The 15080-nt window shown below is 38.6% G+C and overlaps 2 protein-coding genes across 4 annotated transcripts in view; one reads left to right on the top strand and one right to left on the bottom strand.

Annotated features, from left to right (window-relative positions):
• AASDHPPT (aminoadipate-semialdehyde dehydrogenase-phosphopantetheinyl transferase) overlaps positions 1-13676 on the bottom strand; it is a 33181-nt gene extending 19505 nt beyond the window's left edge. The window contains exons 1-4 of one of the 2 annotated variants that reach the window (XM_010595431.3): positions 13438-13676; positions 11562-11787; positions 1300-1421; positions 521-682 (exon numbers count right to left, since the gene is read on the bottom strand). In XM_010595431.3, coding sequence (XP_010593733.1) covers positions 521-682; positions 1300-1421; positions 11562-11787; positions 13438-13620 — 693 coding nt within the window. In that variant the 5' untranslated portion in view covers positions 13621-13676. The remainder of the gene's footprint in view (positions 1-520; positions 683-1299; positions 1422-11561; positions 11788-13437) is intronic. The other variant, XM_003415611.4, reaches the window with a different exon arrangement.
• Positions 13677-13724: 48 nt separating this feature from the next.
• The window catches only part of KBTBD3 (kelch repeat and BTB domain containing 3), a 37965-nt gene continuing 36609 nt past the window's right edge, over positions 13725-15080 (top strand). For both annotated transcript variants that reach the window (XM_064288865.1, XM_010595430.3), the window contains exon 1: positions 13725-14042. The gene's annotated coding sequence lies outside the window, so the exon portion shown is untranslated. The remainder of the gene's footprint in view (positions 14043-15080) is intronic.

Below are 15080 nucleotides of genomic sequence, written 5' to 3'. Positions count from 1 at the left end.
GTCCAGTCAAAGTGGCCTCCTTTGGTTCTTCATAAACACAAAACTATTTCCATTTCAGGGTTTTTCCAGAGCTGTTCTCTATGCCTAGGCCCCCCTTCCCTTCCACTTTTACTTAACTCACTATGACTCATCTTTCAAGTCCCAACTTAAACATTATATGCCTTCACAGTATCCCTGACTTTACCTTCACAGCACCAGGACTGGATTCCAGTTGTATCTAGCCTACCAGTACCAACAGCCATCAAGTTGATTCTGACTCATAGTGACCCCATGTGTGTCAGGGAAGAACTGTGCTCCACGGGGTTTTTAATGGCTGATTTTTCAGAAGTAGATTGCCAAAACCTTTCTTCTAAGCCACCTCTGGATGGGTTCAAGCCTCCAGTCTTTCAGATGGCAGCCCAGCGCAATAACCGTTTGCACCACCCAGGGACTACTGTGTCTATCCTTGCATATGAACACTGCATACACAATAAAGATATGGAAATTCTTAGGGTTATAACAATTTTGATACATTTCTTACCTCAAATATCCATTCTTTTTCTTCCTCCCCATCCAGGAATAAACGAGTTTCTTTATAAACTTGACCTATATCCAGATTTAATGGTGATATATCAAATTCAAGTCGTTGTAATTCAAATCCTAATCCAACACCAATGGCTTTTATGAAGCTTTCTTTCAGTGCCTAAGATGTAAAGAGACAGATTTTCCTTTAGACCATTTAGTAGATAAATTTCTCATAAAATCTACAGGCCCCAACACATCTGGATTTTTTTACACTACACTACATTACAGTTATAAGCTATTTTTTTCAACCCTTAGTAGCATGAGGACAAACCAGTGTTGCCAATCATTTAAGCTCTCTGTGCCTCCATTCCCTTATCTGTAAAATGGGACAACACTAACACCTTACTCATAGGTTGGCTGTGAGAATTAACTAACTTATGAAGTACTTAACGTCTCTGGCATTTAGTAAATGCCACCTAAATGTGTGTTAAGTCAGACTTCAAGGGTAAGAGTTCCTTTAAGAGAAAAAGCAATGTTTATAAACGGTGATAAATACAAAGCCTGGTTTCAGCTTTATCGATAAGTACCTTCTATTTGAGCATTAATTACAGGTTAAATTTTCTTAAAACAAACGTTATCATAATGTAATATAATATGCACAAAAATCACGATGTTTCCAAATAACGACCCACTTATTTCAATCATTATATGAACTACTGGGTAACTGAAGTACTTTCCCTCAAAGATTTTAGAATCATTATGGACTTTTATTCTCAAATTAGAAAGAAATTATACCCAATTCCTGTAAAACATATCCAGCTGAATCCATTCGTCCTTAAAGCTTCTGATTGTTTCCCACTCTTTGTTGGTAAACTTTCTCTTCATAATATGAAAGAACTCTGAAATTGAACCGCGACCTGTCAATTGAGAAAATAACAGAATAATAGCTGTTTTATTACCAAAACTGTTGAAGACAGCACAAAAAGCTACAGATTAATTTTATTTTTTAATATAGTCAAAATAAGCTACATAAAATACCAATAAATCGAAGTGGAAATTACAACAGTAACATATCACAGCAAGAAGGATTTAGTTCAGAGACAGAAAGGTGGTTTAATATTAATCAGTAAAGTTAAATTGAATTATTAGATTTAATTCAATTAAGAAGAAAAATAGCATCTTTTTATTAATAAGTGTGATAAAATTTAGCAGCCATAAATAACCAGAATAAGAGGAAATTTTCGATGGATGGTAGGATATTTATCAGAAACCCACAGCAAACACTGATAAAATAGAGTTACACTACTTTGGAGTTTAAATGTTTACTTCACTATGTAACAGACAGAAAAAAGGAAACAATGCCTTTATTGTAATTGGGGGGACAGGGAGGAGTAGCAGAAAGCTAAAGGTCATTCTTTTATTCTAAGTTATCACTGTGTCTGGAAAAGTAATATACGCTTATTTCTTTCAAATTAACTGTTTTTCAGTATGTTTTCTAACATGACTTTTCCAAATAAAAACTGCGTATTTTAATTCTTAAGTCTTTTCTGGGATGTGGCTGTAAAATAGTCATTTTTTTTATCTGAAGCATCTCCTTAGCATCACTGGTCAATAAACAAAACATCCCAGAACATTCTAAAAATAAATGACCAATGTCTAACCCTCCTGAAATGGTGGCTTAACTTTTAAATTCTACTTAAATAATACAAAAATTATCTCAGTATTCATTAATCCAACAAATATTTACTGAGTGCCTAGGTAACAGGTGCCATACGAGGTGCTAGAGATAATTCAGGAAGACAGACAATGTTCCTAGATTCAGGGAACCCAGCTGCTACAATGCTATGCACTGGGAGCCCTGTGTTATAGAATAAAGGATCCCTTCCTTGTGACAAGATCCACCACCATGGAGAGTAAGTAACCTTGGGAGTCTTCACAGGGTCACATCCTTAGGAGCTGGCTCAATTTTAAGAAACAACAGAGGCAACAATGGAAAAGAATCAAACATTTCCTTTTTAGTATATTTTTGTTTCACGAAGATGAATGCATTCACTACATTTGAGACTAGTTAGACCAAAATAATGAACACATTACACTAAGAAGACAAGTGAAAACATTAAAAAAAAAGATCTTTTAACAACCTTCTCTGGGAAAACCAAAAATATGTAAGAGCAAAATACCTACTTATTCTAGTATGTCTTGTTTTTCAGTGGGCCAGAGCACTTCGCTACAATAAACAGAGTAAGTTCTGCAATAAAATGTAAGATACAAACCATATAAATGTTTTATTTGCAGTGCCCATTTTTTTTGGTCATATGGAATTCTCATAGTATTTTTATGGAAATAATATTTTGGAAGTGATGAAACATTCTACTGAATCACTTTTTTAAAATAGAGTATTTTAATGAATTTTTTTTAAAAAAAGAATTTGTTTACACAGAACAAATTCTAACACAGACTTATAGCTTTAAAAATCAACTCTCAGTTACAAAACACACACAAAAACCCCCTCTAAATCTGTCTTTGCTGAGAAAACTAATGAATCAGAATTCTCAATTATATTTTTTAAAGAGATTAGAATTCTAAAGAAACTTTAAACATAAAATAAAATCAATGTCTTACTTTCAAACGTTTCAAATTTACAGTGGGGTAAAGTTATCTGACTACTAAAAACATCAAGAAGCATTTATTTTTCATTTAAGAATTTGGTGTTTGTGAACTAAAATCTTTTTAAATGTAAATGTTGGATATGAATGGCACAATTTCCATCCCAAACCCCAGAACTCTTATCAGGAGTTCTAATCATTTTGCTAACCCCATTATCACCAGTGGAGAGAGAGGGTCTCTCCTATGCACAAGTAGGTGGAGGGAGCTATGCAGCTGTCCTACTGCATTCCTCTATCTAGGTCTTCCCTGTCCTCACCTCCAAAAACAAAGAACTAAACCATTCCTATCTATGACAGAAACACTTCATGCAATTCACCAAACATCTGTATTTCTATAATGAAGTAAAAAATGAATTTTCAATTTTGCAATTTGAAAAATGGGTCATAAACTGATACACATTTGTGGATCAAGAGACTTTTAGTTGCTGTATTTTTCTTATGGGATAAACAAATTCAATTAAAATCATCAAATATTTTTGGAGGGCATACTATACGCAAGTTACTATTTCAGATTTTTTGAAGCAGGGCTGTCCAACAAAACCTTCTGTGAGAGGAATGCTCTATATCTGCTTTAATATGGCAGGCACTAGCCACATATGGCAACAGAGCACTTGAAATGTGATTAGTGTAACCAAGGAAATGAAATTTTGATTATATTTAAATTTAATTAGCTTAAATTTGTATTTGCATAGCCACATGTGGCTACCCATAGCTGTAGAGTCCATTCCAACTCACAGTGACCCTATAGGCCAGAGCAGAACTGCCTCATACGGTTTATAAGGAGCAGCTGATGGATTCGAACTGCAGCCATAGCTCTTTAACCACTGCACCACCAGCGGCTAGTGGCTATCATATTACACAGTACAATTTCAGAAGATACAAAAATTAGTTAGCAGCATCCTTCCATCTTCAGGGATTTAGTCACAGAATTTTAGTGTGCATTTGAGATTGTAATTGAATGCCCTTATTTACAAATGAGAAAACTGAACTCTAACAAAGTTAGAAAAAGTTGAAGACAGACAGAACTCAAGGGATATGATGTAAAGGCATAAGTATAAATGAAAATACAAGATATAACTCTCTACTGTATTTTCTAAAATATTACAATTTTGTTTCTCTAAACATGAACTCCCATTTCTAAAATACCCAACTCCAAAACCTGAGATTCCCAAATAGTTAACTACAACTCTTAAAGCTGGTATCAATTATTTATCCAATTCATATTAGCAGATTGACTACTTTGTTGATGTCTGTTGCTATTAATTCTTACTCAAGGAGAACCCATGTGTGTCAGAGTAGAACCCATGTGGTCCATACAGTTTTCAAGGCTCTGACCTTTCAGAGGCAGGCTGCCAGGTCTGTCTTCTGAGAATTCTCTGGGTGGGTCTGAATTGCCAACCTTTAGGCTAGTAGTCTAGTACTTAACCATTTGCACCACCCAGAGGCTCCTTGAACTCTCACTAATGGCACTATATTCTCGGTGGGCATTTCTTATGGGGAGAAGTATATCTGGAAAAAAGTAGATGTCAACTTCCCCTACTTAATACTTTACTAGCATTTAATCACAAACTTATTCCATGAAAACTCAACGAACCACTAGAACTCCTATTACGATCATTCATTCTAAAAACTAACAAGCGCTACATGCCAGGAACATCACGATGAGCAAAACAGACAAGGTTCCTACCTTTATAAAGAGTTTATAGTGTCTTTCCTAGAGGTATCTCAAAGGCTGAAAGTACTAAATATTAAAAGTCAGTTTTCCCACAAAATGATTTATAATTCCCCTATCATCCCCATTTCAAAATACCCAAAATGTTCTCCTCTTGTCCTTCAGATCAATACAAACTTCACTCATCTGCAAGTCCATCAGGCTCATTTAACTCTTCTACTCCTTAACCCTCTATTCTAATCCACATTAGAAATTAATTGATGTCTACTGTTTGTATGTGTTCATATTAATGTTAAAAGACTGTTATTTCCTAAAAGTACACCAGCAAAGCTACAAAATCATTTTGTGTTAACAGAACTGAAATATTAAACTGTTATCTTAGGAGCCCCAGGACAGAAGATTCTTAACCTTTTTGGACCACGGACCCTTTGATAGTCTGGTGCATATCCCCGAGCATTTTATTAACTGGAAACACCTTACTAAAAACTCTTCAGTTAAAATGCATGACTAGTACATACTGTCTTGGCAAATTACACCTTAAATAACACCTTACAGAAAGTAATGTAGCTTACGATAGTGACAAAAGTAAAATTAGAGATTCTAAATCCCGGGAGCAGAAGACCCGCATGAGTTCAGTTTCCTCTTGAATGGATTCTGGTACAAACTGTATAAATAACAGCAACGAGAGTAACGGCTAGCTTGGACTGGAAGAGACCATTATATACATACATTCAGTAACAGTGCAGCGTTAATGGATTAATACCCAAAAAGCCTGAAATTTTTAAAAGCTATGCCTGTTACCATCTACGGTGTCATCTGGTTTGCTGGTTTTTTTCAAGTTATAATTTTATAAGCTTTAAGAAGCCCTTTGATTTTTAACTAAATAGGATGATGGGGTAATCAAGGAAAAAACTTTAAACCTGCATGCTAATAAAAACTGATTAACATAAAAAGCAATCTAGCACAATCAATGGAAAGCAATCATAAAACTGATTATGTACAACTAAAAAAGTGTCTGATAAGAGCACGTCTTCATATACCTTTGAAAGCATTTTTTCTATTGCACAAAATAGAGATTTGACAGCAACAGAAATAGGTGGTTTTTGTAAATATTCAGCCAAAGCGCAACAGCACCACACTGTGGCATTTTGCTGCAAATACACAGTGAGTGAATATTCTGTTAACAAGAACACAGTTGACCTAGGAATCAGGAATTTTTAAAAATGCTCAGGAAATAGCAGTAAAACAGTAACTGCGTCCCTTAAACTACCTGAAGACAGTATAATTATTAAACTATAAAGATGACATATCCTTCTAATACCATCACACATTCACAACTACCATGATACTCCATTTAATCATTCTATTGCACATTTATGAACTTAACAAGCAGCAAACACACTAGAAAAAATATGACTAAAAAACTTACACAGAAAGCAATGTTAGATATTAACCACTATGTGTTCTGCAATAATCGAGACCACACAGTAACTAACAAGTTTATTAAACAGGCAACAGTAACCTACCACAAAAAAATATAGAGCCAATACCCTTAGCTGCTTCTGCAGACCTATAAAAAAGTCCTCCCACTAGTACCACAGCCTCAAAGCCCATCTACATCAATTCCTCTCCAAAAAATGTGTATATAAAACAGTATCTCAGATAAAGTGAAAAATTCACCACTCTTCTAAAGAAAATGGGACAGAGTTATTTATAAGGAATTGAGTAATGTCCATCTGTGTATTCCAAGGCAGCTCTCCAAATATTGAGCTGCCAAAATAGGCTTCACAAACCACATGATCAAAACCTCTTGTATGTTACTGACAAGGGGCAGCAACATCCTTCTTTCTCTCTAAAGGTGAAGTATAGCAGAAAAAGATCACTCAGCAGCACAAACGGTTTGCCCTCACCTGCTAATCTAAAGTTGGCAGTTTCAACAAATGCAAGAGCATCTGGGAAGAAAGGCCTGGCAATCTGCTTTGATTCAGGTGACAGCCCTGAAAATTCCAGGGAGCAGTTCTACTCTGTAACACATGGGGCTGCCGTGAGTTAGGATCGACTCAATGGCAATGGGTTTTGTATTTTTTTAAAGCACATTCTGTGAAATGCACATCCAGAGGAATGTAGCACAGCCTTGACAGAAATGATAGTGGAATAGATTGCAGCAGCAATCAAGTTGAAAAGAGAATCTCAAAGGGATAGAAATGAAAGCAAGCAGCTAGGATGAAAAATGAAGGGGTGAGGAAGAACACTCAAAAAAGAACTATTTTAATCCTAAACTCACTGATGAGAACAGCTCATATTCTAACTAGAATCTGTTATGAATATAGGTTTTCATTGTGGCTACATACCCATTTTTTCTTTGCAACAAATTTAAGGAATATTTTTAAAGGAATTGAGGGAAAAGGTCCCTTGACCTCCTATCATTTATACATTCAACAAATATTTACTAAGTACCTGCTATGTGTTACACACTCTGGTAGGTAGGTACTGAGTATACTGTGAACAGAAGAAGCACGGTTCCTACAGTCATCTAATGAGGGAGGCAGATAATCAAATAACTCATAACTACAAACAAGGGCCACAAAACAAAAGAACAGGAGGATGCTCTGGGAGATCAGGTGGTCAGGAAAGTCCATTTCTGAGGTATTTGCTGCTACTCATTCTTCAGGGCTCAGGTAATCAAGAAAAGAGAACAGCAGGCAGATGAATCAGTTTTTTTTTCAATGACCTTGAATAGGCAAAAATTTGCCACGTCAAACATATTAAAAAAACAGTATGGACAGAAAATATAAGCAAAGAGGAGAGCAGCTAGAGATGAGAATGGAGACGTAGAGAACAAGAAAACAGGGTCACGTTAAGGGGCTTAAATATTATTCTATGTGCAATGGGAACCAACATAAGAGTTTTAAGAAAACTGCTGTATTTTAAAAGACCACTCTGTACAGAGAAAGCACTGATTAGGTGAGGTGAAAAGTGACAAGGGGAAGCTAATTTGGAGACTATTAAAATAGTCCAGGAGAGATAGTACAGTGGAAGGAGACAAGAAATAGGCTCTACCACCTTCCTAGCTATCAAATGATACCACTTAATTTATACTTACTGTGCTAGAGCCCTGGTTGCTGGGCGGTTAAGAGCTCAGCTGCTAACCATAAGGTCAGCAGCCTGAATCCACAAGTCGTTCCTTGGAAGCTCTATGGGGCAATTCTACCCTGTCTTATAGGGTCACTATGAGTCAGAATCAACTCAACAATGATTTTTTTTTGGGGGGGGGTGTTGGTACTTCAGCTAATAAATAATGGTTATTCTAGAGCATTTTTGTGATAGTCATTTCAAACCTAGGAAATTGGTATTATATCAAAAACATACTTATGGGTCATTTTATATTGTCAATTAATATCCAGCAGTTTATTATAAAAATATAAACGTGAAAATGAAAAACCATGGAAAAAAAATATTTGTCTTTTCCCAAATTTAGGTCATAGTTTCTGAACTCTGTCTTGCCTATCTTATCTTACCTTACTTTGTAAATATGAGACTAGAACTGAACAAGTCATAAGACTATCCTTTCTTTATAAGCACAAGAAGCATTTAATGGTAGATAAAAATTAGAAAATGAAGGAAAAAACAACCAGAATTTCCCAGTTGCAGGCAGCAAATTATAATCACCTGAAAGACAGCATCCTGCAGGGTTAGAAATATACTGCACTGGCACTATACATATACTTGGGCCCACAGTGTCATATAATCCCTCTACACTGGTCATTCAGTGAACAAGTATTTTGTGAGCGCCTACTATGTACCCTGTATAAGGTTCCTCTCTCCATTAAGCAGAGCATAAAGTGGTAGCTGCAATAATCACTTTAATAGTGGGCATGCAGCCAAAAGGAACCCCAAAGCTTCCTAGGTCCATCAACATATTCTCTCCTACACAGCCACAGCAGCAATGGGAGAAGTGGGAGGGGAAAGGAAGTGAGCTACACCTAGTAGAAAAGGGGGAAGAAAATGCCCCAAGTTCTTATGGGATGCTGACCCCCAGAGACAAGTTGGAGTAATGGAATCGAGTCTCTCAATATACTAATGATGCCCCAAAGCCTGACTCTATCTTGAAAGTTCAAGATCCAGTAACAGTACAAAGTACAGACACTACACAGTAACAGTATAAACTATAGTATTTCCCTTATTGCTGTCCTTTCTAAGTTCTACCCTCCATCAGTCAGCAATGACTTCCCTTTGCTCAATTTCCTTAGTTACTCTGGTAAGTAAAGCAATTCAAATGACTCTCCAAAGAAGCAAACCAATGCCTACTTTCCACCCTCACCGAGAAATCATGGTGTGTCCATGCATAATAACAATACTTGTGACAAATGGAAAATATTTCTTCCCCTGTTACTGAGAATATTAAAAGCTTTTTGCCAATCAAACAGTTAAATAAGAAAAAACCTAGGTATTGTTGATCGCTCAAGTAAGAGTACTCAATTAGTCAATCAAAAATACTGGGGAGAAAAAAGTAAAAAAAAACAAGGTCTAATAGTACATAATGAGCAAGAAATGGAATCTTTAATTTTTGCTCAACTACTTTTCTATCATTTATGAAAAGTTGCAATTAGTAATATACTTGGTTATCCAATACTAGTCATAAGCCAACATTGCCCACCATGCCAACTGGCAATAAAATCTGTTCGTCGCAGGCATAATTTCCAGGCAGGTGTCAGTTTGTTGGACAAGCACTACTGTGCAGTTGTGCTGACTGTATTCTAAGGAGTAATGGCTTCTCCAGCAATTTCTGCTTTTGGGAAAACAAAGTTCATGAAAGGACAGCAGAAAGCTATAAAAGCATATGGGCTCATTCCCATCTGAATCCTTTATAGCAGTGATTCTTTTAGACTAAGCCCTCTTTGGCACTCAAGAAAACCAGATCCTCCCCCCAGGAAAATGCACAAGTGCACATTCATACAAAATGTAGCCAACAATTTCAGGAACTTAAAAAAAAAATCCCTTAAAGCTCACCCATGGACTCAAGATCAAAAAAAACTGTTACAACGTTTCCAAAATCACTCCCAGACCCTCCTATTGAGCAACACTGAGAACACAGTTGTAAGAGAAAAAGCTTTATGAGCAGGTGAGAGAAAAAGTAGCTAGTGGGAAAATGCAAGGCAAAGACAATGAAAGCAGAAGTGAGAGTAGAGATTCACGGACATATTCTGAAGCCTATACTGTTAGCACAGAAGGTTTATACAGTCATTTGACATTTATTGAACGTTACACAGTTGACAATGGACTGCTAACCTAAAGGTTGGAAGTTCAAACCCACCCAGTAGTACCATGAAGAAAAGTCCTGGTAATATGCTTCAATTAAGATTACAGCCATTGAAAACCTTATGGAGCACAGTTCTACTCTGCAACACATGGACTCCTCTTGAGTCGGAGTTGATTTGAGGGCAACCAATACCAACATGCAGAAATGTGGGTGGACTATAAACTTAATGAAAGCCTTCCAGACGGAGGGAACCACATAAGTGAAGACCCTGTGAAGGAGGCACCATGGAGATCAAGCAATTGCACTATGAAATTAGGGTGATGCTGGTTCTCTTATTAACAGCTCTTTCTTCTTAGACTGTTACTTATCCTCTGATTAAAGACAACAGTACATTCATCGGAGGGTGGCTGGGATAAGCAAATAAAAAAAAAAAAAAGCCAAACCCATTGCAGTCGAGTCGGTTCGATTTGGTTCCAACTCATAGCAACCCTACAGGACAGAATAGAACCACCTTATATGGTTTCCAAGCAGCACCTGGTGGATTCAAACTGCCGACCTTTTGGTTAGCAGCTGTCAGTAGCCACAGTTCTTAACCACTACACCGCCAAAGTTTCCCCAAAAAATCAGAGAATATAAAAAAAAGCATTGCTGGCACAGTAAATGCACACTAAATGTTAGCTATGATAGTAGTGATGATGATGAGAGTAGTTGAGAAAGTCTGTACCCCAGTAAAATTGTCTGGGTACACTGAACTCCTCAGTATACAGTAGCAGCTTCTAAAACTACCGCTTACAAATTTCTAAAGCAATATATAAGCAACTTAAATATTTTAACAAGTGCTTTTCATTTTTACTTATATAAATGGACTACAAAAAGCTGCATTTAGATACAGCACAAAGACAAGTTATCTCTAAGGACAACAACATACTTCACTTTCGAGGTTTCTTTTTTACTCTAACAACTTACTGAAAGAAATAAAATAGCATTCTTACACCATAATTACTGTTTTTAAATAGTGTGCTATATAAAAATGATGATTTGTTAGGTTCAATTCAATGTGTCATCTATTATTTAAATATAAGACTTACACTGAGCTATTGAAAAACTGTTCTTTACAAAATTTAGGAGTCCTTGAAAATGGTTTTGAATTTAATCTTACATAATAAGCTGAAGTATGATTCAAAAAGAAAATCTTTATATTTTCAATTTACCTCTAGGCAGCCCATTACATAGATTCTCCCATAATGGAGAATCCAGCCTTTATGTAGAAGTCTGATAACATTCAAAGAAATATGGTATTTTTAGAAATACACTCTCTCATATACATGACCTCTGGGTATTGAGATTTTTCCTAAACTTAAACTTCTATAATAAACATCCCGGCCTGACATTACTCAATAAGTAAGAACTGAGACATCAAGACACTTATAATTTCTGTGCCACAAAAATGCAACAATACCTGGAAAGCTAGTCTTCATTATATCGATTCCAACTTGCAGCTCAGGTTCAGAAGCAAGCACTGCATAGTCCCCTTGATGAGAGATGTTGAAGTTGAAATTGGGATAAGGATTCAATGAGTCCTTTGCAAGGACTGGTTTTCCTTTTGCAGTTCTCTGCAAACGAATATTATTCCAAGGGATGTTCAATTTCTCTGCAACCAATTTCCTTATCATCAGACGACCAGCCTGTTAAGTATATAAAATATTAAGTATATATCAATGTCTACTAGAGATTTAGGTACTCTGCCTATATCAAAGTACATTTTTGTGGTATCTAATCTAAAATATTGACCTTTAAAAGTTTTTAAAATAGCAATTATTATAGCATTGCTAAGATTTAAGCAAAAAAAAAATTTTTTTTCTTTTTTTAAGTACACAGAGGAAAAAGTCAGTCTCCTTAGCAAATCCCTCCCTTGCTAACAGGATGATAAAAGTTAGCAGGGATCCTTCCAGTCCTTTAAGTGTTTAAAAGTGTGTTTGTATGTTTCTGTTATATATATAAATGAGATCATACTATATGAAGCATTCTGCCATGTACTGGACATCATCCCACATATGTATGTATCAGTCTGGTCCGTGCACTCTTTTTAACAGTAGCATATTTCATAGCATCAATGTACCATAACTTGTTGACTATTCCCCTATTACTGGACATTCAGGCTGGTTCTAGTTTTGCTGTTATATTAAAAAAAAGAAAATCCCCAGTGAGCAGCCCTGTTGGACCTGGATCTTTGGGCATATGTAAGAGCATTCTGGATGTTATATACCCATCATTTAACTTCAACAACTAGCAGTTCATGACTTGTTTCATCTATACTCATACAATTTCTCCCACTCTCATTAATTATTGAGAAACAAACGACCACAAACACACAAAAGAAACCAAAGATATAAGATGACAAAGCGTAACACAATATTTTGTAAAATATTCAGGTCTTTTATTTTCCTTCAGTTTTAACACCAACTTCTATATATTGCAGGGCTTTGAAATTTGCTCATTTTGCTATATCTTACTAATAAAAAAAAAAGTGTAGAAAAATTTACCAATACCCCTTCAAAAAACCATCAGTTAGCCCACATTTCAAACAGATAGTGTTTTGAAATAGGGACATTCCCAAGAAATCACTGTCTTTGAAGCAATGGTATTTAGAGGTTGTTTCAAACCACTATACTAGAGGTATTTATTTTGTAAGCAATCTTCACAGTTGTTACCAAAAAAATTAAATAAATGATTCTATTCAAAATACTGTTTCCCAAACTATCTAGTCAGGAAGGTATGCCTGGGTCTGCATTCTCCCTGCAGTTCAGTCTTCTTGGTAAATGGAGGCTAGCTCAGGCCTCGTTCAGTTCCACGGGGTGCAAAGCTAAACGAATTCAATTATTTTCTAAGGCCCATCACGTGCATGGTGCCTGGGGACTGCTGGGATATTTAATAGCCAGATAAAGCATATGGTACGGACCCAAGCCAAGGAAAAAATAGAATTTGGAAACATTTTAAAAATACAAATATAAAAACATTATTACGGAAAAAAAAATGCTACTTCGTAAGCCTTCATCACTTATGTTATGGTGTAGTAGGGTCTCTATTTTCAAATAAACGGGGGAGGAGCTAATTTTTTCAGCAACTGAGGCCTCCGGGACGACTACAAAGACCGTCGAGACAAGGCCGTACGCGCACGGGACACACTGCAGCGCCGACGAGGTCTCGCCCCGGGCCGGCCCACGCGGGCCACCGCGCGGGCGTCGACCCTAAGGCAGGAAGGTGGGTCTCCGCAGCCCGGCCCACCTCCCCCAGCATCTGCTTCCTTGACTGTAAATACCAAAGACCGGTAGTACCATGGCTGCCTTAGCATCCCGGGCAAAGACGAACTGGCCAATGCGCTCCTTCTCCTCGGGCTGGATCGATCGCACCGCCAGCAGCCACTCGGCTCTGCTCGGCAGCCAAGTGCCGCAGGAAAAGGCCCAGCGCACGCCCTCCATTGCTGGCACCAAGCAGAAGCGCTTGGCAGGGCAAACCATACACCGAGAGCCGGCCTCGCCGCCACTGCCGGGCTGAGATGGCGCGGACGCTAACGTGGCCCCACCCCCTTCTTCTCGGCGTGCGTGCGGAGGGGGCGGGGCTTCGCGCCAAGGCCCTGGGCACGTTGTGTACCAAGAGCCCTCACTTCCCTGCACTCAGCCCGGCCGCCCCTCTCGGAGAAAGTGGACGGGGGCGGGGGATCCAGAGACTCCCCCCCTCCGCGCTCTGCGGCAACGTGTGACGTCACGGGGCGGAGCTTCAGAGGTGAACGAAGGGAGGGACCAAGGCCAAGAGCGAGACAGTTACGCCACTCAACACTTCGGGAAGAGCTAACGGGACAGCGGTGCAAGCCAATCGCAATCAGTGCTCTGGAGGCAGGGAGACTTGGGGTGGAGACTTCGGAGACTGCAGTTGCTGATGGGTGAGCTCCGCGGTCTGAGGGAAGGGATGGGATGGTAGCGCATTATTCCCGGTAACCGAGGTTACCCCCTGCGACCCACAGATTAGGGGATTGGGGGCCTCAGTTCCCTCTGCCGCGCCTTCGTGTTCGGGGGCGGGAGAGGTTTCCGCAGCTAGGAGGGGACTCCATTCTACGACGTGAATACTGTCCCCTAGAGTTGTGTGACGCGGCAGCCCTAAATTGGCCCTGAGCCTCTTCAGCCAAGGACGCTGCCCCCGCCCCAGTACTTCCAACCCGTAGCATTCGCCCACCCTGAAACCCTCTGTGGCGCAGTGGTTGAAGCGCTCGGCTGCTAATTGAAAGGTCGGTGGTTTCAACCCACCGGCTGCGCGGGAGAAAGATGTGGCATTCTGTTTGCCTAAAGATTTACAGCCTTGGAAAACCCTGTGGGGCAGCTCTACTCTATCCTGTAGAGTCGCTATGCGTCGGAATGACTCGATGGAAGTGGATTAAGACTGAATCTGAGGCTGCCAGCGAGTGGTTGGACTTACGCTGACCCTATACTGCAGCGATAAAGTGACCCAGGTGCTGATTTCCGATTGCCAAGCTCTGGCACTGAGGTTTCTACTGCTGTGAGAAATCAGTGGTGAACCAAGTACATGACTTCAGTGGCCCTTCAGGTTTACTCTGCCTTTCCTCGGTTATTATTTCCTCAGACTTTAAAAAGCACTATCTTGACGTTTCATAGTTGTTCGCGTAGACTGTAGGTGACTCTTACATGACGGCCCACGGGATCAAAGTGCCCTGCCAGTTTTGGTTCAAGGAAAAGTTCGTCTCTGCAAAAAAAAAAAAAAAAAAAAAAAGAGACAAATGTAAATGCCTAACTTTGTGGTAGAGTAAGTACCATGCTGTAGGATTCTGCTGGTTGCCTTCTTTTGACTGCCAGGGAACGTCATCCAGAGGCCAGCCGTAGTAATTAACAAGTTACCTGCCGATTATTTCTACCCGGTTTAAAGTGGGTTCTATTCTCTTTTTATCTATAGTCTTGATGTCAGGAAG

Source organism: Loxodonta africana, chromosome 7 (assembly GCF_030014295.1).
Source record: "Loxodonta africana isolate mLoxAfr1 chromosome 7, mLoxAfr1.hap2, whole genome shotgun sequence".
NCBI classification, from domain to species: domain Eukaryota; kingdom Metazoa; phylum Chordata; class Mammalia; order Proboscidea; family Elephantidae; genus Loxodonta; species Loxodonta africana.
Note: the sequence above shows the minus strand (reverse complement) of the source record. Positions and strands in the feature narration are given on the sequence as shown.